Consider the following 23204-nt stretch of genomic DNA (forward strand, 5'->3'; position numbering starts at 1 on the left):
AAGGAAACCCCAGGGGCTTTTCCCAGGTGCAGGGCTTTATTGAGAAAACAAAGGTTTAGGAGAACATCCCGAGGTTGCCAGTGGCAAGTGGGGGCTGTTGAGATGCTGTGGGGGCTGGGGATGATGTCCTGCTCTCTGCAAGGCTGGTCTCTTGTTGGAGCCATGATGGGAAGTTCGTGCTGCATGGACCGGCCTGTCCCTCTCCACCGCAGGCTTCAGGTACCGCAGCTTTCCTTGAAGAGGCAGAGTGAAGCGAGAGGGCCCCGCAAATGCCTCTGTCCCCATCTGTGTCCATGGGCCTGTTCTCTCCAAACCATGTGAACCGCAAGCGGTGTGGCTGTGGCTGCTTTCCCTGCTAGCCTGGCTGGCAGTGGGCACTCATGCCGGGGAGATTTTCTCCCCCGGTCCCTGAGCTCCATAGGCAGGTCTGCACCAGGGGTGTCACCTGCACCTCCCCTCTGCATCCCCCACCACGTCACTCTCCCATGCTTGGTCTGGGGTTGCTGGAGTTGGCTCCAGGCCCCTGCCTCCATCCCTGCCGGGGTGGTCACTGGCACCTGTTTGCAGGACCAGAGCAGGCACTGGCATTGCTGGAGATGTGCCTGGCTGGGAATTGCTTTCCTGCCTGGGCCTGGGAGCTCTTGCTCTCCAAAGGCACTGGGTGCTCTCCACTGAGGAGCTCTGTGCAGAGAACAGGCCATATCCTGTCACGCTTTGTCTGGACCCAGGATTAGCAGCAACATAAAGCACACAAAGGCCTGCACATTGCCCAGGAAGGGATGGCTGCTGTTGAGGTTATGCCAAAATGCAGTTCCTCAGGAAAATCCTGTAAAGAAGCTTTGAAGCCCACCAAGCTGCCACTGGCTCTCCGCAAAGGAGCTGGGAACAAAGCACCCCAATCTTGCGCTACAGGACGGTGCTGATGGTCTCTGCAGGGTCCTGGGTGCTTGGCAATGATTTCAGGTACTCCACATGCTTGCGGGTGTCCTCTTGATTGTGCCGGACATAGCAGACCACATAGGCGATGACCATAGCAAACCAGCCAAACATGGTGATGAACATGGCCACGTCTGTGGTCCTCTGGCGCACGCTACAGAAGTTGACACCAGCATCCAGAACCTGGAGCAGGGGCTTCCCCACATACTCCTCCCGTGGGGCTGTGTGGCAGGTGATGTCCTGGACGGAGTCAGGGTCCAGCCGTGCCTCCCACAGGACCTCCTGCAAGGCGCACTCGCAGTGCCAGGGGTTGTTGGCCAGCCGGAGCTTGGCATTGAGCATCAGCAAAGCCTCTTTGGGGATGCTGCGGATGCGATTGCTGGAGAGGTCGAGGGTGCGCAGCCCGGCAGCTACCCCTTTGAAAGCCGCCCTGTCGATCTTCTCAATGGCATTCCTGGAGAGGTCAAGCTCCTCCAGGTGGGACAGGTGCCTGAAGGCATTGCTGGGGATCTTGGTGATGCTGTTGGCATCCAGCTTGAGGAACACAGCGTCTTTGGGGATGTCCTTGGGGATCTCCTCCAAGTGCTGGGAGCTGCAGAGGACTGCCTTCGCTCCTGCCCGCTCTGTGCACTGGCAGCTCGGGGGGCAGGAGCTGCCCCAGGAGACACACAGGAGGAGGCAAAAGAAAGCCTGGGTGACGCTGGCTGCCGGTATGATTGCGAGTGTCATCTTGCACCTGGGCAGCTCAGCATGGCTGCTGGCAATGCCTTGGTTGCTGCAGGAGCTGCCGGCCGGCAGGGCATCTCCTCTGCACTCCTGCAAAGCCTCTCTTACTGCTGGAGGAAAGTGGAGGGCAGGGGGGTGACACGGCATTATTTCCCTTGAACACTGCTTACGTCTTAGGCATGACGTGCCCTGGAAAAGCAGGGAGAGGCTGGGCTCTGGAGCCCAGAAAACAAGGGCTTAATGATGCTGGCTACCATCTCTTCCAGGACAGTTTAATTAGGCTTAAGATTAATTGCACCTGGACAGAGAGCTGCAGAGAAAAACCCCTTTCTCAGCCCTGTCTCTGCACATCCCACCCAGATGGGCAAAAGGGTGCTGTAGGATGGGGGTGTTGAGACAGGTACAGCCTGGGAGCCCACTGGCAGTTTCCACATGGGACGTGGTGATTTGCTGCTGGGGAATGGCAGCAGCAAATTCCTATCTCACCAAATTCCAAGTGTTAAAAAAAAATGATGACTCAGACTCCCCAGATCATCAGACCAGCTTAATCACCACCGGGTTTTTAAATAACAAGATCTGGAGTTCTTTTGCTTTCCCCATCTGCGAGCTGGTACGAGTCACATTTCCAAGGGATTTTGCCAAAGGAGGGATTAGGAAGTCACTGTTCTTCATTTCTTCATTTTTTAAATATAAGTGAACAGTATGGTTTAATACCTGGCTCCAGGAGCTGGATCTTAGAGAGGAGCCACTGAATGTGATGCTAAGGGGGATGATCCAGGAACCATAAACCTCACCCCAGCCCTGCTGGAGATGAGGCAAGAGATGGAGCAGGTGGCCCTCTTTCCTCTCCCCTTCAGTGCCACCTACAAATCTGCTGCTGCAGCCAGGCTGGGGGAAAAAGATCTCCATGGAGGGGAGTGTTGATGGGGAGGGACCACTTCAGACCCGGGGAGCCTTCTCCCCAGTGATGAAGTTGCCCATGGTGATCTCATTAGATTAGCTGGGCAGTGAGCAGCATGCAGAAAGTCTTGTGGGAGAAGTCATCCTCCCTTCGATATCAGCATCCCTCAGGTACCAGCATCCCTCTGATAACAGCATCCTTTGAATACTAGCATCGCCTGGGTACCAGCACCCTCAGGTGCCAGGTGCCCGTGGACCTGCGGAGGGGGTGCCGGACTGCAGCCGACGCCTCTAGGGGAGATTTTCCTCTGCAGCCGCCCTGGCACCGACCCAGCCAGAGCAAAGCCCAGCTCCGGCCCACCGCACACGGCCGGGGGCGGGGGCCCGCTGGGGTCGGGGGATCCCGGGCAGCCGAAACGTCCCGGGTGCGGGGCGGGCTGCGCGCCCCGGCTGTGCTGGCTCCGGCGAGCCGCGGCTCCCGCAGGGCTCGGGGCACCGCCAGGATCCAGCCGCCGGGACCCCGCATCGAGGCACCGCCCGGGGCCTCCCCCCGCCACCCCGGACTCCCGGGCACCCTCTTACCGGCTCGGCCGGGGGCGGCGCGGCGCGGCCCCGCCCCGGTGCGGCTCCGGCTCCCGCTCGGCTCCGGCTCGGTCCCGGTCCCGGTCCCGGTCCCGGCAGCGGGCGACGCGCTGTCCCCACTTGTTGCTGCGGCTGCTGCCGCCCTTGCCTCCGGGACGGGCGGTCCTTGCCTCGGCGGCGGGGCGGCACCGGGGGCGCGGGGCGGTGCCGGGGGCCCGGGGCGGTGCTGGGGGCCGGGGAAGGCCCTGGGGGCCCGGGGCAGGGGCCTGGGGAGGGCGGGACAGCCGCTCGGCCCGGCCCGGCCTCAGCGGCCGCAGCCCACGTTGCCGCCCGGAGCCGGGTATTTACCGGCAGGGTTGCCACTGGCCCGGCCCTGCTGCCTCACGGCCCGGGGGCAGGGCCCGGGGAAGGGATCAGCAGATGTATTTTGGGGTGCCCGACTCCTTTGTGAGGTCCAGCACAGCCGCAGCACGTTTCGGTGAGGGGCCACTTGGACCCCATCTGTGCTGTAACCGAGTGATGCTAATTCGGTTTCAGCAGTTCATCCCAGCCGGCGGTTGCTGTGTTCCCGTCTGCTTCGGTGCAGGGCCTGCGGACCTACAAGCTTTATGGGCTGCTCTAGTGCAAGATCTCCTCTGCCCACCCTCTGTGCTCCTGCTCTGGTTCTTGACAGTGGCAGCAGGAGACCACGGGCAGAGAACCAGCAGGCCAACAGCAACAAAGAAAGGCACCGTGCTGCAGCCTTGGCACACCACTCTTCCCAGCAGCTCCTCCCATTTGCTCCAAATGTGCCAAGAGATCTCTGCACCCAGCACCACCGGGGAGTTTGCAAGTGGGTTGGGTTTGTGTGACAAGGTTGAAGGTGGGAATGTGCAAACTGGGCTCATCCCAGAAGTGCACTCAGAGCGTGGCCTCCAGGAATGTCCACTGGTTAAACAGCCATAACAGACCACAGCCTTTAATTATTTAATACATAGTTTATTGAGCTGGGTTGACTAAATTGCCAGTCTGACCCTCTTGCTGAGCCCCAGTGCATCACCAGTGAAGCTGCAGTTGTGCTGTGATGATCACCAGTGTGGGAAGCGCAGCTCCGGCTGGGCAACGTCCCATCCATTGGGAGGATTCAGGGGAATGAAAAGCCCTCCCTGGGCAGTCCAGTCATAATAAGACACCATGGGACTGTTCTGGGGTTATCAAGAGCCCCTGAATACTGTCCCCACTGTGCCTTGTTCTCCCTGCACCAGGCAACAGAAAAGATAAGTGAAGGACCCCTTAAGAGCAGAGATGTCTGAAATGGCCCCACTAACCTCCTCACTCTGGTCCCTACTTGCCCAAGGGGCCACAGAGCATGGACCACCTGTGTCCCAGCAAGCTGTCCCTTTCCCTTCATGTGTGCAAGGGGATGGGGCAGGCAGGTGACATTTAGCACAGGACATTGGTGCTTTGGCTTGCACAGAGGGAAGGAGTTCAGCTACAGCATGGCACTTGGCGTACTCGGGCACAGTCAAGTAACAGTATGGGATGTGCGGGGACCTGTGTGAAGGTATGAAGCTGTAAGTATATAAGCCACGAGGCACTCACACCTTCACGAGAAGCACTGGATCACAGCTTGGGACCATGTTGCTGGGTGTGGGTTGGCTGGAAATGGAGCCATGGCAATGGGGCATGGCAAGGGAACAAAAATGCCTGATGAATGCCCTGGGTGGAGAGGGAGCTGGGGCAGGAAGATCTCCGGTGCTGGCACCACAGAGGGAGCTCAGAGAAGGGAATCCTTGCAGGAACAGTCCTGCGAGTCTGCTTGCCCCCAGGCCCTGGGCTAGTGACTTGGCTGATGTGGCAGCACCAAGAGACAGGCTGGGGCTGAGCTCTGCCCCTTCAAAGGGTGGGGCCATGGGATTCCTGCCCCAGCAGTGACCAGCATGCTGCATGGGCACAGCCCAGACAGCCCCTGCCCCCAGGAGCTTGGTGGCTGCAGTATACCATAGTGGGGGAGGGGCATTTCTCCTCCCAGAGACCTGAGATGTACATTCATGAAGGGACCCAAAGTACCATAAGAAACCTTGTCTCCAGCAGCTGCCCATGGCCTCACAGGGGACCTGGGGGCAGAGCTGCAAGTCCCAAACAGCATCCTGGTCCAGCACAGCAGGAGTCCTGGCCTGTGCTCGAGGACTCAGAAGTAGGAGCCTAGGAGGGCTGAGACCTTGTGCAGGAGCTCCTTGTGGTTGGCATGCAGAGGCATCCTCTTGTCCAGCACCTGCCAGCGGATGCACAGCTCTGGGTCACAGCCTTGGAGGAACTGGAAGGGACAAAAGACACTGCATGTCTTGCAGGCAAGAGGCCATCCCAGGCATGTCTAGCAGCACCTCCAGCCCCCAGCCTCCTGCCCATTCTTTTTGGGATCCCTGTTGCTATGCTACCCCATGTTTGGCCCCACGTTCTGCTGCATGCAGCTGGACAGACCCACTCTCTGTTAGAGTAAGATCTTGATCTGGAACCAAATGGATTTCGTGGGAGGATCTGCCTTGCTTGTGGTCTCACATGCCCCATGCCTGCTTGGAGCCAGGTCAAGGAGCCATGGAGGCAAGAAGCCCTTACCGAATTCATCCGCTTCATCTCCACATCGTTCTGGTCATCAAAATGCACGCTGATGGCAACAGTCTCGACCCAGGCATTGTCTGTGTTGCGGGGGTCGTCGAGGTACCCCTTGTGTATCTGTGCATGGAAGGGGATTGCTGCATTAGCGGAGCCCTGGACACTTCTCTGACTGCACCAAGAGGTCCCAGGTGCCTCATCAGCTATGGGACATTTCATAAAGGACTGGGCATACGTGCTGAGGTGGGGGGGATATTGCTCCACCACTTCTCTGCCTCTGCTGGAGAATCGTGACCTGTTCCCATTTTGTGTCCTCTGAGCTACAGTTATGGAGAATGATTGCAGCAGGCACAGATACCCACCAGTCTGCTTCTGGAGCTACAATGGGTTGGTAGCTGTGGCCCAAGTCCACAGAGTCCCCAGGCATGCTTTCAGACCCTGGGCGTGGTCTCAGGCCCTTACGCTGTTCCTCCACCTCCACCAACTATTTCTACCCCAGCCTGAGGGCTTGGCGTGAGCACTGGCAAAAGGGTTTGCGCCCTGTTGTCCCACTGCTGTGATCGTTGCATACCACTGTAACACCGCGCAGCCCCATACCTCTGTGCCGTGTTTCAACAGGTTCTGGAATTGGGGCCAGAACTCCCGGCGCAGGATCCACTTGAGCTTCAGTGGCAGCATCTCACCTGGCTCCAGTGACCCCTGCACCAAAGCAGATGTCACCAGAGGGGCCTGCCCGTGGGCCAAACTATGGCAACAGGAGATGCCACCACAAGCTATGTTAGAGGGGAAGTAAGTGGTGGAGGGACCTCCCTTTCCTTCCTCCTGCCAAAACTCCTCAGCTGTGCCTGAAAACATGTCTGTAGTTAACTGTTTTAACCTCTGTAATTTGCTGCCACAGGACACTACGCCAATAGCTTAATAAGAGATCCCAAAGGACAAGTGAGAACTGAAGCGCCGATTAAATAGGAAGAGGAAAAAGGGTTGTGCCTCCAGGCACAAGCAGGACCTAGAGGGCCCGGGCAGCACACGTTACTGTAATCTGATCACCGAACTTCCCGGGAGGTCCTGGTCACGCAGGCCCCGTGATCAGACGCTCTGCTGTGGGCAGAAGGTACCTCCCCAGATAGAGGGCTCTGAAACCCATCTCCATTTCTCTTTTTTCCATGGTTCATCTAGCTGTCTAGGCCAGCAGACCTTGGGCTCAGATGCCTGCCTGGCCTATCTGGACCCTTCTGAGCCAGCTGGATTCTACTAGCTCTTACCCCAGGCAGAGCCCAGACATCTGACAGGGGGTACTGGGCAACTAAGACTTCCAGCATCTTCTTCAAGCTCTTCCTGATAATGGATCCATCCGAATTCCTCCTCCATCTGTGAGAGACACCCATGTGATGCTGCAGCAGGACTCAGCTCCCCCTTTCCCAGCATGCCGGCAAAAGTTCCCACTTTGAGTGGGCAGCAATCGGTTTTGCCACAGACCCCCATCTCCCTCTAATGGCTTTGTGTCCCCTTCTTCATCTGTATCCCTGGCACCACTTCCTCACCCCAGCTGTGGAGCAGGATACCTTACTGTTTCCATGCACTCACCGGGTCACAACTGGGTGCAGGGCATGGTTGGGTCCAAAGCAGTGCAGGCTCCCGCGGCCTCGTAGCCCTGTCCTGCCCATGGGATTCCTAGCAGGGATAGAGCATGTAAGCTGGGAAGGCATTAGAATTCCTTGTCTCAGCCTGTGGTGTTGATCAAAATCATAGATCCTTTCCAGAATTTCTCAGCACAGCACTGTGGGTATTCTGGGCTGCTGGGGATGTTTTGGGAAGGCCTTGAGGAAAATGTGTCATTTCCATGCCCCACCATTAGCTGCTTGGAAGCTGGAAGGAATTTGATGCACCCAGGCCCTCCTGGCACACATGGTCAGCAAGCAATTTCTTCATCTTAATGGTATTTTGCAAGGGTGCTTGGTGGCACTGTGTACAGCCAGGCATGCTAGCCCTGGGTACATGCTTCCCGTCCCCCTAATCCCACCTCACCCCTCCATCCCTGTGGTCAGCATACTCACAGTGGCAGCCCATCCTGCACTGTGTAGAGGCCGTGGAAGCTTTGCCGGTTGATCATCCCATCCATGGCATTGTAATTGATCTTCAGGAGAGACTCCAAGGACCTGGGCAACAGGAAGCAAACAGTCAGGGCAGGGGAAAGGCACAGGGGCCAGAGCTCCAGGGAGAGAGCCGGGGAGGACACTCACGGGCTGAATGGGTCCTGCACAGCCATGTCCTTGTGGTTGGCTGAGTAGGAGAGAGGGCTGTAGAGCGGGAACTCCACCTGCAGAGCATATGGCTGCATCAGACCCAGCTCACATTCCCACTCTGGCAACAGCATCAGTCTGGGGGCAGGCAGGGACCAGGACTCTCAGGAGCACTTTCTGACCTAGTCTCTTCCTTTGTCTAGCTCTTGGCATCTGTCCCGGAGGCATGTGGAGCTCTGGACTCTGCTTTGTCCTCTCTGGGGCTGAGCTAAGGGTCTCAGCTGGAGGACTGATGCCTCACTCGTGCACCCACAGGGGCTGGTGTCACATCCTGCTCCTGGCCCACATGGGCACAGAGCAGGCCCTGATTCAGCAAATGAGATAGCAGATGCTTTTCCCCCTCTGTCTCCTAACCCAGTATCGCCAGGCATCCCTGGCACTACAGATCCCAGCAGGAATGATGCCTGCTTCTCCTCCTTGTCTCTCTGAGGGCTCCGGAGGAGCTGTTTGCCCAGGAGCAGAGTCTCACTGGCACTGCCATTCCCCAGTATGGGTGCCCTGCAGGACTTCAGACATGGGCAGCCCCACTAACAGTGAAAACAGGGCTGTCCGCATTTGGAGCGGCCCAGGACATGCCAAGTGAGTCCCAGCCCGGTTTTCCTGAGCACAACTGCAGTGTTTCCCAAAGGAGGCATCTCAGGCCATGGACAGGCCCTCTGCCAAGCAAAGACTCAGCTCTGGGTCGCTGAGTCCTACCAGCATGCTAGGAGGCCGCTTGTCCCAGCACAGGGGAGAACAGGAGCTCCCAAATTTGACCCTTTTCACTTCGGAGGTAGGTGCAATGACATGTCTGTTCCCCTTAACACCTTCCCACCTCCTGCTGTCTTCTGTCTGCTGGAGCAGTCCAAAGCCCCTTCCTGCTGGTGCTGAGCCTGCCAGGCCCTGCTCCCCATGGTCAGAGCTCCTACCTCCCACGGCACCTTCTCATCCGGCACAGGGAAGCGGATAGTGTGAGACCCTGGATATAGGAGGTTTCGAGCAAGCACGTGGTATGGGGGCTTCATCTCCTCAGTTTTCTCCTCCAGGTCAAACTCCCTTGTCTCTGAGGCTTTGCTGGAGACTGCAAGGCAGACACAGAGAGCGAGACCCCCACAAAATAGGGTGCTGAGTCAAAGCAGTATTGGTGCTGTGGGTTGTGGCTCTGCTGAGGGGTTGCTGGCCATGAAAAGACTCAGCAGTGGGCTCCATGGAGGGCTCCAAATGGCAGGGGAGCTGAGGGTGGGAATGGCCACAGGACAGGCAGGACAGGCATCTGTCACATAAGGTGGCCCAAAAACTTCCCTGGGCCAAAGGAGCCTGGAGTCGCTGCTTTGCTATTTAACATGGGGACACGAGGGTCTGCTCTGTCCTGGTCACCAGGGTCAGGCTGGAGACAGCGCGAGACCCAGAGCTTCCTCACATACTGCTGCAGGTGGAGACTGGCTCTGCTTACCCAAGGGTGGCATGTCCTTGTCTAAACCGAAGCCATTCCCGTGTAGGGCCTGCATCATCCAGTTCAAGGCTTTAGCGCTCTGATGCATCTGTATGGGATAGGACAGGCCATCAGCCCCTTCCCACCCTGCTAGAGCCAGTAGGCACTGGTGCACACAGGCATTTCCTTCTCAGGACTGCGCTGCTCAGCTTTGGACTAGAAATTGCCCAGAAAGGGCTCTTCGTGAGAGGAGTGGGACTCTGCTCTTGGCAGGACTGGCCTGAGTCTGGGATAGCCCAAGGCAGTCCTGCAGTGTGAATGGGGTTGGCTGCTTAGTGCCTCAGCAGAGGTCCCATCTGAAGCACAACCACTCCCCACGCACCAGAAGATCAGCCCATCTTGCTCCCCTCTTAGCATACCAAATGGAGCTTAGACAAATGGAGTGTTGCAAAACTATTTCTGAATTTTGGTCAATGTCAGCAGAAGACCTTGCTGTCTTGGGCCCTGAGGACACTAATTGGTCTTAATGGCCTGCAGCAGCCTCACCTGGGGCCTCCTCCCACACCCTGCCAATGGGCCCTGGAGCCCGCTTCAGCTCAGTCCATGGCCTTCAGCCTCTGCCTGAGCTGTGTGGGAGGACGGCTGGTCTCCAGCTCAGCCACTGCCATGCCCGAGCCTGGCTTTGTGCCTCAGCAGAGCCTCCAAATGAGCTTCTCATTCACCATGATCACCATGGTCCCATTCTTCCAGGTCACCATGGACCTATCTGGTGACCACTGAATTGTGTCTGACCCTGGTTACTGTCACCAGACCTGATCCTGACCTGACCTCCCGGCTTGACTTCAGAGCTGTGTCGTCACTATGAGCTTGCCTAACGCTTGCTTATACCTGACTACCATCTTGAGCCTGCAGCTGTGTTATCATCCTCAGTTCCCTGTCACTGAGGGATCAGCTACCCTCACTGTGCCCTGACACTTAGCTTGGAAAACCACTTTAAGGGAAGAATTTTTAAAGCAGATGGAAGCAGAAATGGAAACAATAGCCATGATGCACAGCTGTTTCAGAGGAGATGCCAGGGTCCCTTCCTGCTCCTAGGGCCCCACTCCTGATGCACAGCGTGGAAAAACTTAATGGGGACAAGGCTGAGAGCCCCTCCCATGCCCAGGGAGTCAGGAAGGCCATCTTGGGCCAAGGAAAAGAGCTAAGTCACATCTTGCAGCTTGGGTGACCGGTGGAGGCAGGGCCTTATCCAACCACTTCCTATCATCCCACCTTCACCCTGTCCATTTTGGGGTCAAACAGAACATTTCTCATCAACCTTTTTCTCCTTTGATGCTATTGTTTTGCCAAGGAAACCCAAACTGTTTTAAGGGAGGGACGATCCAGAGGGACTTTCTCCTAGTGCTGTAGTTCAGCTGAACCAGCCCCTTAGACAACCTCACCTTTCCAGGGCAGTTGCTCAACTTCTGTCTCACCTGCTCTTCCAGGGCGACCAGTCTCTGCTCCACCAGCCCTGTTCTCTTCACTCGATCCAAGTCCAGCAGGTCTGCCAGTACATCAACTCTGGGGGGCCAGCACAAAGAGGAGACTCTTTAGGAGCTGGGCCTGGGGCAGGTGCCCAGCATCCCACTCCATGTTAGTGTATCTACATCCTCAGGAGTCCTGTGAGCATTCCCTGCCTTGCCTGTATGCACAGCCATGAGCACAACAGCTGCCTCAGAGCACCAATCTTTCTCTTTCCCATCCAGGCTGCCCTAGGACAGGAGGACATCCCTGTCTCGGGAGTGCTGGTACCTCTGTGCAATGTCTCGGATCTTCTGCTCTGTGTTCTGCTTCTCCTGGCACTGCTGGTGCTGCAGGTAGTTCTCCTTCAGATACATCTCCCAGGAGAGGAGAGCAGCTTCTTCATTCTTCTCCAGCTTCTCTTCTGCCAGAGGAAGGGAATGGTGGTGCTCAGAGAGGGGAACTGTCCAGTCCCTGAGCGTCTCAGGCCCTGGTAGCACAGCCCAGATGCCAGGCTGTGTGCCTCGACGCCTGATGCCATGCCCCAAGGAGGGAGTGAAGGAAGGGAGGAGAGGTGTTGTTCCTCACTGAGCTGCTTGTGGCGTGTGGCTGGCCTGCGGAGCAGGCTCCGCCGGACCAGGAGCTGCAGGTGGTTGAGGAGGATGAAGGGGGGAGGTGCAGGCGGGCGGCCATGGTACTCCTCGATGAGGTCGTGCCGCTGAAACTTCCAGATCTGATCCGTGTGCTCCTGGACCTGCTGAAACGTGTAGCTGCGGGGGCAGAGCCTGGGCATCAGCCATGCTGCGAGGGTATACGGCTCATCTGTATGCTGCCACAGCTCCTACCCCACCTCCCTGATCAGTTCTGGCCAGTTCCCCATACCCCCACTGTGTCTATAATTCCTCCCTCTCCCTGCAATGTGCCCCCAAGGTCTGGTCAGCATGTGCCCCAGGCCCTTCCTTGCACTCTCTCAGCATGTGGTACCCTGGCCCTGCCTGCAAGCAAAGCTGGCTTGACGCAGCATCACGACCATGGGGCCAGGTCAGACTCACTTGAACATGGCGATGAGGAGGTTCAGGAGGAGGATGTTGGTGAAGAGCAGGTACAGGCACAGTAAGATGACCGTCAGCCACTCTGGGAAGATGGGCTCCTTGCTGTCCTCATTGGTCTCTGGGCACTTGGGCTTGTAGGGGTCGGTCCCATTGGGGCTGCACTGATCGATGTTAAAGTTGACCCCTGCAAGTGAGCACAGCACAACTTCGCCACAGCCAAACCTCGTGGTATCTCAGGAAGCATGTTGTACTGACAGTAGCCAGCATCAAGGGCTCTCAGCACCTTGCAGAGATTTTAGCAGCTGCCACACACACACAGGGTTTCCGAGCTTGATCTGATTTGTCCTCTCTGTCTCAAGTGCTCTGCTTACTCCCACCAGCTTTATAGCTGTGACACTGAACTGGATCAACTCAGGCCATTTGGGCACCTGCTCTCATGCCTTTGCTAATGTGGTATCTCTCCCAGCTGGGCAGCTTCAGCCCCTGGGTTTGGCATCACAGGAATGCTCAGGACGTGCCAGTGTAGGGCTCCAGCCCCACACTCCATCATTGCTCTCTCCGGGTCTCCTGCCCTATGTTATGCTTGGAGAGGAGTCCTTTGCAGGACTCCCATGGGCAAGCAGGGCAGGAGCTAGGCAGACTGCTGCATGAGCGTGGTATCCCTCAGCCTTGTCACAGATCCACTCTGCTCATGCCACATGCTGTTACAGGCCAGTGTCCCTTACCATCGATGTAAGAGGGGATTTGCCCAAAGATGGTCAGGTAGGAGTGGTACACGACTCCACGGAAAAGCCACTCCACACGTTCCTCATTGTGGATCAGGATAGCCTGCTTGGCAACCCCAAAAGACACCACCCACACTGCTAGCAGGAAGAGGAAGAAGAAGACATCCTTCATCTGGAAAGACATAGGCAAAGCAAAATTGTGTCTTGGAGCAAACCACTCCCTAGGATAGGGTAACATGGGTGGCCCATCCCATGCAGGCGTCTGGCTGCTCTATCTGGGAGCCCAGGCCTGGTGGAGTGGAGGGGAACTCTCACCATGCGTTTCACAATGATGATCTTGGGCCCCAGCGTCTTACTGACTGTGAAAATGTGCATCAGACGCAAGCAGAAAATAGTAAAAGCCAGCGACAGTATGATCCGCCCAGGATACAAAGTTGATGGGATCAGCCTGGGCACAGAACAGAGGAAAGGAAACATCTCAGTGCTACCAGACCGGGTTTTCTTCTGAACTCACAGTATTATACTCCTGCAAAACTACTGAGCTCCCCCAGAGTGCTGGGTGAGAGTTGCAGCATGGAAAACGGCACTCCTAAAAGCAGCTGAAAACAGAGGGAAGTCAGTCAGAATTAATCATGTGACTATGAAAATCTTCACTGGCCTTTTGAAGAAGAAATTGCAATTTAAAAAATGTGCACAGTTTTACAGCCCCAATTTGGGGCTGCCTGTAGCCTAAAACAGTGGCTTGAGCCTTTGTGCGGCCAGGCAAACAGCCCTACAACTCACCTGCAAGTCAGCCCTGTGATAAAGACCAGAATGGCGCAGACATCCAGCTTATTCCAGAAGTCCTTGAAGTACAGGGAAGCCATTTTCAGGATCCCAAACCCATCCGGGTCATATAACAGCTGTTGGGAAGAGAAGTGGGGTTAGTATTTCAGTGAAAGCCTTGTAGGATATTCACGTGCATTGTACAGAATGTGGACTGCACAGATCAGCTGATCATCGCTGGACTCTCTTGCTTACTTGGAGTCAGCCTTAGCCTACAGGGTTTTCTACAGGGGCATGAAAGGAGCTTGGGAAGGGATATCTGAGCAAAGGAGCTCCTTTGTCTAATGAAGAAAGGCAGAGAGGTGTTGAAGCAAAAGCTGAAAAAAAGAAATGCAAAGCAAAGCCTGGAAATGCTCCTGGCAATTAAACGCCCAAGGAAGGAGGTTGTCCTTTCATCTCCTGACATATTCAACTCTAGACAGAGTGTCTTTCTGCAAGTACCCAGGGCCAGGCCAGCTGTAACCGTGGAAATTCTGTGGCCTGGGAGATGTGAGGGATCTGGCAGTTCCTTCTGCTGGCACCTCTCTAAATGGATGGGTACACAAGAGGCAGCACATGAACATGAGCTACGTAGGAGACTTTCCAGGAGCACCCAGAGGAGTGCCTCTCCCTTAGGCAGCTCAGCCTGGATCCTGTCACCTCCTCCCAACCCGCCTCTCCCTGCCCACTCTGTACCTGGCGGGTCTCCTCGCACACCAGGGAGAAGAGCCAGAAGTAGATGAGGTATTCCCGCCAGGATGGCAATGACTGGAAGTCAACCATCAGGACGTAGGCAAAGAGCAAGAGGAAGGTGAAGTAAGACAGGATGTTCATGTGGAAGATGACGACGGGTGCTGTGAAGAAGGCTCGGAAACGTGTCAGGCAGCCCATGGGCTGCAGCTTCTTCTCCCTGAAGGGAGGAAGGGACAAATGCTTGGCTCAGCCATCTGAGACCTATGTGCTAGCAAAGCACATGAAGAGCACTGCTCCAACCATGCAGTATGTTGCTAATTATAAGCTCCCGTGCCAGCCAGCCTGGGAGGTCTTGTTGGCTCTGCTCCCCAAGCCACATGCTGCCCAAGGAGACATTACAATAGCTTCTCCCAGCCTGTATGCTGCCCCATATAGACTGACGCTCCTGACTAGGCTGTCCCATGGGGTCCTGGGGTCACTTCAGCCTCCCAAGGGGACCTACAGACACCACAGTGGGGCTGAAGGTCATGGCACACAGACATGGGGTGTTCTTGGGCGCATGTGGGACTGGCTCTACAAAGGGAAGGCTCCTGACCACTGTGGCCCATGGAAGCAGAGTGAGCCAGCCAAATGGTGAGGCTTGGAGGAAACCCCTGCCTCAACGCACACACACCCCAGCTGTGAGAGGTACCTGAAGGTGATGAGGCTGGTGTAGAGAAATGGGAAGAACAGCATGCACACAATCACCCGCCAGAGCCCGTTGTCTACAGACATCTTGCCCCACCAGACTTTGGTTAGAAAGGCCTGCAAGAAGGAAGAGAGGCACCAGTTACAGACAGCCCCCTCTCCACACAGGGCACAACTCATGGCATGGTGGGCTAGTCTGGCTGAGGGACAGACACTGGGCTGGGTCAGACCCCTGAGAAGACCAGGCCAGCTCTGCAGGAGTACTGGGGACGAGTGATCCCCAGCAGCACAGAGCAGGAGATTAGCAGGCCCAGCACAGACCCTGGCACAGTTCACCATGGGATGCAGGGCTGCACCAACCTCTGAGCCCTGGGAATGGGGGTGCTGAGCACAGCACAGGCATCTGAGCCTCACCTTTGCAAAGGGTAAACCCTTAATCTGGAGCAAGGGAAACTTAGGTACTTCCCCCACATGCACCACCACTGGGAACCCACCTGCACACCCCCATGAGACACAAAATTCATGTTCTTGGCCTCCAGTGCCAACTGCAGACACGTTGTCTTCCCCCAGGCTTCAGAGACACGGATGAGGAGCTTCTGGGCTCTCTCTTCATCCTTGCGGTAGCACTCTGTGAACACCCCTAGCCAGGCAGAGATCGGGGAGTCATGGCTGAGCTCCAGGGCCGGCTTGGTGCTCAGTGATATGCCTGTAGAAGGATCTGGACACTGTGGCATGGCCTGCCCTCAGCATTTCCTTCTCTACACTTGCACTGTCAGCTGGACAACCCTGACACACCACTTCCATGACTGGGGGGCCTCTGTTTGGCATTGTCCTCCCCACCCATCACCCCAATGTACAGCCTGCAGAGATGGGCAAAGCTAGCTAGCACTACAGGATGAGAGAGCCGTTCTGTGCTGCCAGTCCACCTCCCACTCACCAATGGCTTTGTGCTCATACTGCTCGGCCAGGGCCAGCATTTCCTCAGTGGTGTCTGTGTCTTCCTCTTCCTTGGCAAGCTCCTTCAGGATCTTGCTACAGGCCAGAGCAGCCACTGTGCAGTCCTGGCTCTAGAACAGAAGAGGCCAGAGAGAGTGTGGGACTCTGGCCCCATCCTACAAGTCCCCAGGAGTCCTGCTGAGCCCTTCAGGTCTCCTGAAGCCGGGAAAGAGGGTCTTCTAAGCTGATTGCTGCACGGGAAGGACAGATTTCCATGCCAAGGGCTGAGCAGTCCTCCCCTCTGGGAGCAGGTAACCCAGTGCTGTGGCGTATCTGGGGACAATTGTGCTTTTGTGATGGGAAGCTGGGGAGTGATGGGACAAGTGATCCTACAGCTGTGCATGGCATGTTCATGTCTCCCCAGCTGGCAGCTAGCCACAATGCATTTTTCACAGTAATGCCATTTCTGGGCAGGAAGCCTTCTCCACCCCTTCAGCCATGCCTCAGGGTACCCCAGCCTGCCACACACTGAGCCCCTGCTCAGCCTCTGTAAGGAAGAGCATGCTTCCAGCCTGGAATGTCATCTCTGCCTGCAGCTTGAATTTTTGCTGGAAAAGGAGGGATTTTGCATCATGGTATGCAGCTGGGACTAAACTTCAAGCATGCATGGGTTGGCGGGAGCTGTCGCAGGCTTGCTAGCTGGCTCCCATTTGGCTTGGGCACTACCAGGGGCCTGTGGGTGACTTGCCTGCCGTCCCGAATCCCAGCTGGTAATATCTTGCCTCTTGAGGCTGGGAGATTTGGCTCCATCTGAGCCTTATAGCAGGGACCAACACCCTTGAGTTGTGGTACCTGTGTCCAGATGATTTCCGCCAGCTCCTTGTGGTTCTGGACCACAGCCCAGATGAGTAGGTCACGGACTGGGTCCATGGTGAAGGCGACTCGGTTGGCAGAGCGCTTGTAGAGGGACCGGAGGCTCGACCCCTGGACCTGCAGGGCGTGCAGCCGTCAGACCCGTTCACCTGCCAACAGGTAGCAGAGAGCAGATGCCCCCCTCCCCCCCCCCCCCCAAAAAAAAACCCTCTCCAAGCCCTGTGTGCCTGCCACCACCACCTGTGGAAGGGCCTTTCCTGAAGACCGTGGGGGAGACCAAGGCTGGACTGGTCCTGGAAATGCCACTTTTTCTAGGGCCAAGAGTACGTGGGGATGTGCCCAGCCTATGCAGTGCACAAGGAGCCTCTCTGTCCTCCACTCTGCTGAATCTTGCCCACCAGAGGCACGCGGTGCCATGGGTGCAGGACATGGGTGCAGAGTCACAAGGATCATCATTAGAGGGTGGGAATTGCACCTTGGATGTGGGGCAGACCACCTGGGTAGAGCTTTAAGGGACTTTAAGTGGGATTCTTGAGTGGACAAGCGGTCAGCAATCTGACTGCAACCCCCAGGGCTGTTTCCTGAACCGGAGTCCCCCTCCCAAACGCAACCCTACCACCACATAACCTGGAGATGCATACGTTGAGCTTGATGTGTGGAACAGGGATGGACAGCCGGGGCCGCTCCGTGTGCTTGGGCTTAGGGTAGAGGGGCTGCGTGGAGCGGCCTAGCAGCTCCTGCAGCACCTGCGAGACATGGTGCAGTTGGAGTCTCGGTATTTTGGAGCCAGCTGTGTGCTCCTTCTCCTCCAGCAGGACCTTCTGCAGCTTGCTGTGGAACAGGCAGGACGGTGCTATGTTGTCATAGAGGTAAACCAGGGCATCCCAGGTGACAAACTCCTTGAGACGCACTCCCTGCTCCAGGAACAGCTTGACAAACTCTGGCTTGTTGGAGATCAGGGCAGCTGCCATCACAGGGTGCAGATCTGTGGGCTGTCAGGCCAGAGGCAGAGGTCATGGGCTCTGGGACCACAGAGTGAGGCCACACCATGGTTATTGCTCATATGAGGGGACGGTGTTATTCCAGAGCACAGGGTATTGCTGGGTGTGAGACAGCAGCTGGAGCATGGGGTGAGAAGGGAGACACTCAAAGGGCACCTTACTGAGTGCCAAGCTGGCCCTGGAGCTCAGCCTTACCTCCATGGTCTCTGCCTGACCAGGAGTGCCTGACCAGGCAGCCTTATGCTAAGGCCCTTGCAAGCTTTTGCATGGTCAGGAATAGGGAGAAATGACCTAAACCATGTGTCCCTGCACCTCCTCCCCAAGGTCTTTATCTCTCATGGAAGCCATGCAGCAGGCAAGTAGCACAGTGAGGAGGCCTGCCTCACCCTCCACTCATGGTCATCTGTGAAGATCTCACTCCGAGCAATGTCCACCCTGTTCCACGCCACAGCTAACTTCAGCTGGTGGTCCCAGTTCTCATGGCCAAAGTGGTCCCGGTTTCGGGATGCTGCATGCAAGTGCACGGGTTAGAACAGAAGAGATTTACCCAGCAAGAAGGTGCTACCTGGAAGCCCCTGTGGCAACCAGGCCCTTTGAGAGAAATGGCTCTTCACTCAGTCCTTACATCTCCCAGCCTGCCTCACATTCCCTGCAGACTAACCAAGCCAAGCACTTGGTTCTGAGAACGGCATCTTCAACGCACACCAGAAGCTCTCTGCATAGGCCCAGTGCAATCTTTCAGGGAAGGAAGTGGGGAACACTGCTAAGGTGCCTTTGCCCTACCTGCAACACCCAGCCACTTCTGCCTCTGGGGAAGCCCGACTCATCATCACAGGGTTTGGGGAGCCTTTCTGCAAGCCCATAAGCCAGGCAGCTGCAGGAGCTGCCTCACAACCCCTGTCCCATTCTCCTCTCTCCATGCACCCAAGCAGCTCCCAGCCCCTCACCTTTGAGCAGGGCCTGCAGGATGGCAACATCCACATCCTGCTGGCCATACTTGCCCTCTCTGAAAATTGTTAGGAGCTGCCGGCTCCGCACTATGTCTTGGATCTGCAAGGAAAGCCACAGGCAAGTTAAACAGCAGCAACAGCAACATCTCCTCCCTGCTGCTTCCTGCAGCCCTCTGTGCATCCATGTCCTGCTTGGGGCAATGCCTTGCTCTTCTTGGGTTGTTCTGCAGGCCCCCTGACCTGTCTCCCAGCCTGGCTGGAGTTGGTACCACATGGCACCTTTCTGACCAAAGCGGTCAGGCACTGGAGGGGCAGAGCTTGAACCCTCTGGTGCCCAACTGGACAGTGCTAAGCATGGCCGGGGGAGCCAGTGGGTTGGGGGGAAGCTCAGCCCTAAACTTCATATAGGGAGACCTGCTGCTCGTGGGCAAGAATCCTTGGGTCCCCACTGATCACCACATGCTCAGGGAGGGGAGCTGACTGTCTGTGAGAGGCTCACCTTCTTGGTCCACTCCACCAGCTTGCCCTCAGTGAAGTACTCGTAGGTGTCGTGGAAGAGCACGCTCAGCTTCTTCTGGATCAAGGCAATAGTTATCTTGGGGACAGGCAGGCTGGCCACCTGTGCAATGACATCGGCCACACGGCCAGACCCCTCCACAATCACACAGGGGGTCCCATTGTTGATGGCATTGTAGATGGTCTGCAACAGAGCAGGGATGCTGATCCCAGTCCCGCCCAGAGACCAGAAGACCCCCCACTGAGCCTGAACTCCCCCCTGCTTAACCACAGCCCTCCTATCCAACTGCATTTCAGCTAATGTAGCACCATGGTCGCACCAGCTCTTTACCAACACAAGGGGAGCAGCACCTCTGGGGAAGGGGCAGTCCTGCTGCTCTCCACCCTGACTGCTGATTTCACAGGTTTTCCTGATGCTGCCCTACCACTGCACCCTCTCAGTTCTGCTGGCAGAGGGCAGGACAAGGTACTTACATCGAGTGTCCCAGGGCCTCCTTCTAGCACCACACACACGATGGGGATCTTGATCGCAACACCTGCAGAGAAGCAGAGACCAGGGTCAGCTCTGCAGGGCAGACCTTCCCTGCAGCTGAGCTAGGTTCTCCTTGAGCAGTGAGGTGTAAAAGATACAGTGGAGGCATTGCCCAATGCATGCCAGATGCCAAGGGGGAGAGGAAAAGATTCCTGGCAGTCACGCTGCTGGGAAGGGCTGTTCTGGAGCCACCCGTTGTCAGAGAAATGCTCCTTGATTTGGGTCACAGGTACCTGACAGGAACCATGTTCCTTGTTTATCAAGAGCATCCTCTCAAACTCCATGCAAACTCCACCCTGCAGGGAAGCCAGTTCACTGCCTCCCCTCTCACCAGAGGCCAGGATGGGCAGTGCTTGTCAATGGAGAGCACATCCCACCTCGCTCCCTCCCCTGCCTCAGGCCTGGAGATTAGCTGCTGTTACCTCCTTTCACCTTGGTCTGCTCAGAAATGAATTTCTCCAGCCTGGTCCTCAGGGAAATTTCCACACCATACCGCCCATGGGTCCCATCATCCACCAGAATGAAGTGGGAGTGGTTGCTGTCCAGGCAGGACAGGCTCCCTTGGTTCTCCTCATCCAGTGCATACTCAGCTGGAAAGCCACCCTGCAAGGTGCAACAGGAGAGACATTGGGCAAAGTCTGATAAAGTTAATGAGGATCACTGCATGCCCAAAGCAAGCACCATGTGGAATGCGAACAGGTCAGCATGCTGGGGCAGTCTGGCCAAACAACCATGCCTACCATCTCTCCAATCCTCATGTCAGCCTTGCCCAGTGCCTCTCTGTCTCTGCTCCATCTGCCCTCCCAGGCCGCTCCCTCACACCCACAAGGGTCCTCCCAGGAGAAGCACTGCACCTATGCATGACACTGGGTAAGGTGGAGGGGCTGCTTGGAGAGCAACAGCCAGGGACCATCACTCCCGATCTGGCTGCATTTTGCCAGGGCTGCCAGCCAGACACTCTTGAAGCACCCCTTCCCATCAGAATCCCCGGTAAGACTTCACTGGTGGCCCAGGCATGGGCAAAATGAAGGTATCTGCAACTCAGCCCATCTCACCATGGGGCAGATTAGGGTGTCCCGGTTGTACACGGTCCCCCAGGTGGCTATGCCAATGGTGACAATCTCGCTCTCCTTGTAGTTGCTGTTCAGGATGAATTCTCGCACTGCCTCTCCCACCTGTTTCATCACACCGGTGTGGGTCCCCCCTGTGATGATCCAAGCCCCTGGGGGTCAGAGAGAGACTTGGGAAGGGAAGGGATCTGCTCACAGTGATCTGCTCACATCCCCCTGCATAGCAGTAGGAAGACCTAGCCCTCAGCAATGCTCTATCCCCCAGAAGATGCCTTCCCTTCCCAATACACCAAGCCCTGGCAGCATGAGAGATGCCGCCTTCTGCACAGTATGGCATCTCTCAGTTCCACTCCCTATGAGACTGTTTGTAGCAAGGACAGTCTATTCCTGATGCTGATACTTCAGATAGGGACCTACAGTCCTTCTGGACCAGCTCAGATACCTCCACAGCTGCCAAACTCACTGCAGCTGGCACAGTCACACAATAGGCTCCTCTCCCACTGCAGTCTCCAGGACCACCTTTACATCTCTTACCGGTGGTCTGGGCCACTTTGACTAGCCCTTGCCGGAAGATATTCTTCAGCCTTGGCTTCATGATGAAGTTTTTGGCTCCCCCAGTGACTGAGATGAGGAGGTTGGGTGCATCGAGGCCCCAGTGCTGTGTCATGAGGTGGTAGATGATCCGTGGGGGCGTATCCGAGGAGACACGCACGTACTGCAGAAAGGGAGCATACATGTACTCAGGGTAAAACAAGCAGGGGCAGGCGAAAAGAGCACTTCCACCCCAATTTCTCCTGTCCCAGTAAAGAACCAGGGGGTTTTCCCACCATTTTCCAGCAAAGTCCTGTTGCTGCTGCCCCAGGTCTTGGTACTAGACTCTGTTTCCCTTCACTTCTCTGGGCTCAGTATGACTGAGACACACCTAAAGACTAGGATAGGGAACAGTCATTCCTTGAGGCATGGGCCTCACAACATTAAGGTCGGTCTCATGGCTTCATGAAGGGACTGGATACAGGGTTAGGAGAGAGGAAGGATCCTGTCACACCTGCCTTTCTGTTTGGGCCAGTGTTGCCTTTGGGACATTTCCACGCTTTCACCATCTCCTTTCATTCAGGAGGGAAATGCCCACATTTCATCTGCCATGGACCCCAGGTGACAAGATCTGAACCCTGGCTCCCAGCACACCACAGAGGCGAAAGGAAGATCACCTTTCCCATCTTCTGCCCCAGGCCTGTGAAGCGGATATCACCAAAGGCATCTGTCGGCATTTCCTGGATGTGCCTGCTGGGGTCCCATTCCTTTCCCAGGAAGATGGGAGGCTTGGCAGCATCTTCTATGTGCTGTTCCCTGAGGTAGCCGCACTCGCACACAACCCTCCTGGAATGTGCACAACCAGCTTTGCCAAAAACAAGCCAACCCCGAAGGCCAAAACCCAGGTGGCCCACCTCGTCAGCTCAGGTAGGAAGTGGTGGCGTTCTCATTAAGAATACCTTGGGTCCCAGCATCTCCCACCCAGCTTGCATTCCAGCTCAGAAATTGTGCAGGAACAAAGGCATTGTTTGGGGGGGGGGGGGGAATCAGCAAAAATTCTTATTTCCACTTGCTGAGGTTTATTATAGAAATATAAAGGCTAGTCTGGATGAAGTATGGATGGAAATGTTTGCATGCAAAAGCATCAGAAGGGCTACACACTGCAAAACTAGATATCAGCCACGCAGCAAATGTGGGATTTTTCTAGTGCTGTAGTTTTTTCCACCAAATGCCCCTTCTGTTTTCCTACCAAGGGAGGAGTATGAAGGAACCATCTGACTTACCCAGAGTCTGATGTCTGGGAGCTTTCAACAAAGTACATGCACTCTTTCTTCCGGATGTTTTCAGGAATCCACGAGATGAGATTTTCCTGAGGGAGTAGAAAGAGCAACAGGTGTTGAGGGTTTCTGTGAAGAGACAGAAGATATGCCAGGGCCCAGACACCGTGTTGCTTGGACAACCTCTGGATACTTTTTTTGATGTGAAGGATGAAAATTCATGACTGTGTGCAAGGACAAAACCATGTGTCTTCCATGGAATGAAGATATGAGTGCTGGGCATGCAAATATACCTCAGATGTTTGGGATTTTCCACACATCTCTAAAACTAAAGTGATCTTTTATTAATGCTCCCCCCGCCCCAGCCTGAGATTCACCAGTAATGTTTTATGGGATGACTTGGTAATGCTTTTCCACTGTGTGTGGCCAGCCCCCACCTGTTCCAACGCCTCCTACCCTTGCCTTTTCATTGCTGCTCGTGGGGAAATGTGCCTTCCGCCTGCTCTTCGAGACGCTGCTACTGCTCTGCTGGAGGTTGGGGACCACCTCGAAGTCACTCATCCTTCTGGAGTGCGTGGTGGGGCTGTCACCTCTGTCGGGGCACACC

The 23204-nt window shown here is 56.1% G+C and overlaps 2 protein-coding genes across 4 annotated transcripts; both read right to left on the reverse strand.

Annotated features, from left to right (window-relative positions):
* Window positions 1–3278, reverse strand: LRRC3 (leucine rich repeat containing 3). 3 transcript variants are annotated; one of them, XM_064517143.1, is made up of 2 exons: window positions 3145–3278; window positions 1–1769 (listed from the first exon to the last, which is right to left on the reverse strand). In XM_064517143.1, exon 2 carries the CDS (start codon window positions 1663–1665, stop codon window positions 907–909), a length of 759 nt encoding a protein of 252 aa, XP_064373213.1. In that variant the 5' UTR covers window positions 1666–1769; window positions 3145–3278; the 3' UTR covers window positions 1–906. The 3 variants fall into 3 exon arrangements, with proteins under 3 accessions (XP_064373213.1, XP_064373212.1, XP_064373211.1); XM_064517142.1 differs by having other exon boundaries at window positions 1–1772; XM_064517141.1 differs by having other exon boundaries at window positions 1–1877.
* An 823-nt stretch (window positions 3279–4101) lies between these two features.
* TRPM2 (transient receptor potential cation channel subfamily M member 2) lies at window positions 4102–22685 on the reverse strand. Its single transcript, XM_026109385.2, has 31 exons — window positions 22604–22685; window positions 21998–22166; window positions 21324–21504; window positions 20775–20941; window positions 20142–20322; window positions 19662–19723; window positions 19171–19371; window positions 18669–18771; window positions 18108–18229; window positions 17362–17712; window positions 16700–16837; window positions 15849–15978; window positions 15406–15551; window positions 14916–15028; window positions 14228–14441; window positions 13511–13629; window positions 13043–13175; window positions 12728–12899; window positions 12003–12186; window positions 11539–11720; window positions 11242–11374; window positions 10923–11010; window positions 9469–9556; window positions 8945–9096; window positions 7977–8053; window positions 7791–7892; window positions 7321–7407; window positions 6999–7104; window positions 6334–6435; window positions 5740–5856; window positions 4102–5440 (listed from the first exon to the last, which is right to left on the reverse strand). The coding sequence occupies exons 1-31, from the start codon at window positions 22639–22641 to the stop codon at window positions 5315–5317; spliced, it is 4284 nt and encodes a 1427-aa protein (XP_025965170.2). The 5' UTR covers window positions 22642–22685; the 3' UTR covers window positions 4102–5314.
* Between the last annotated feature and the right edge of the window lie 519 nt (window positions 22686–23204).

This window comes from Dromaius novaehollandiae, chromosome 9, assembly GCF_036370855.1.
Source record: "Dromaius novaehollandiae isolate bDroNov1 chromosome 9, bDroNov1.hap1, whole genome shotgun sequence".
Taxonomy (NCBI): Eukaryota; Metazoa; Chordata; class Aves; order Casuariiformes; family Dromaiidae; genus Dromaius; species Dromaius novaehollandiae.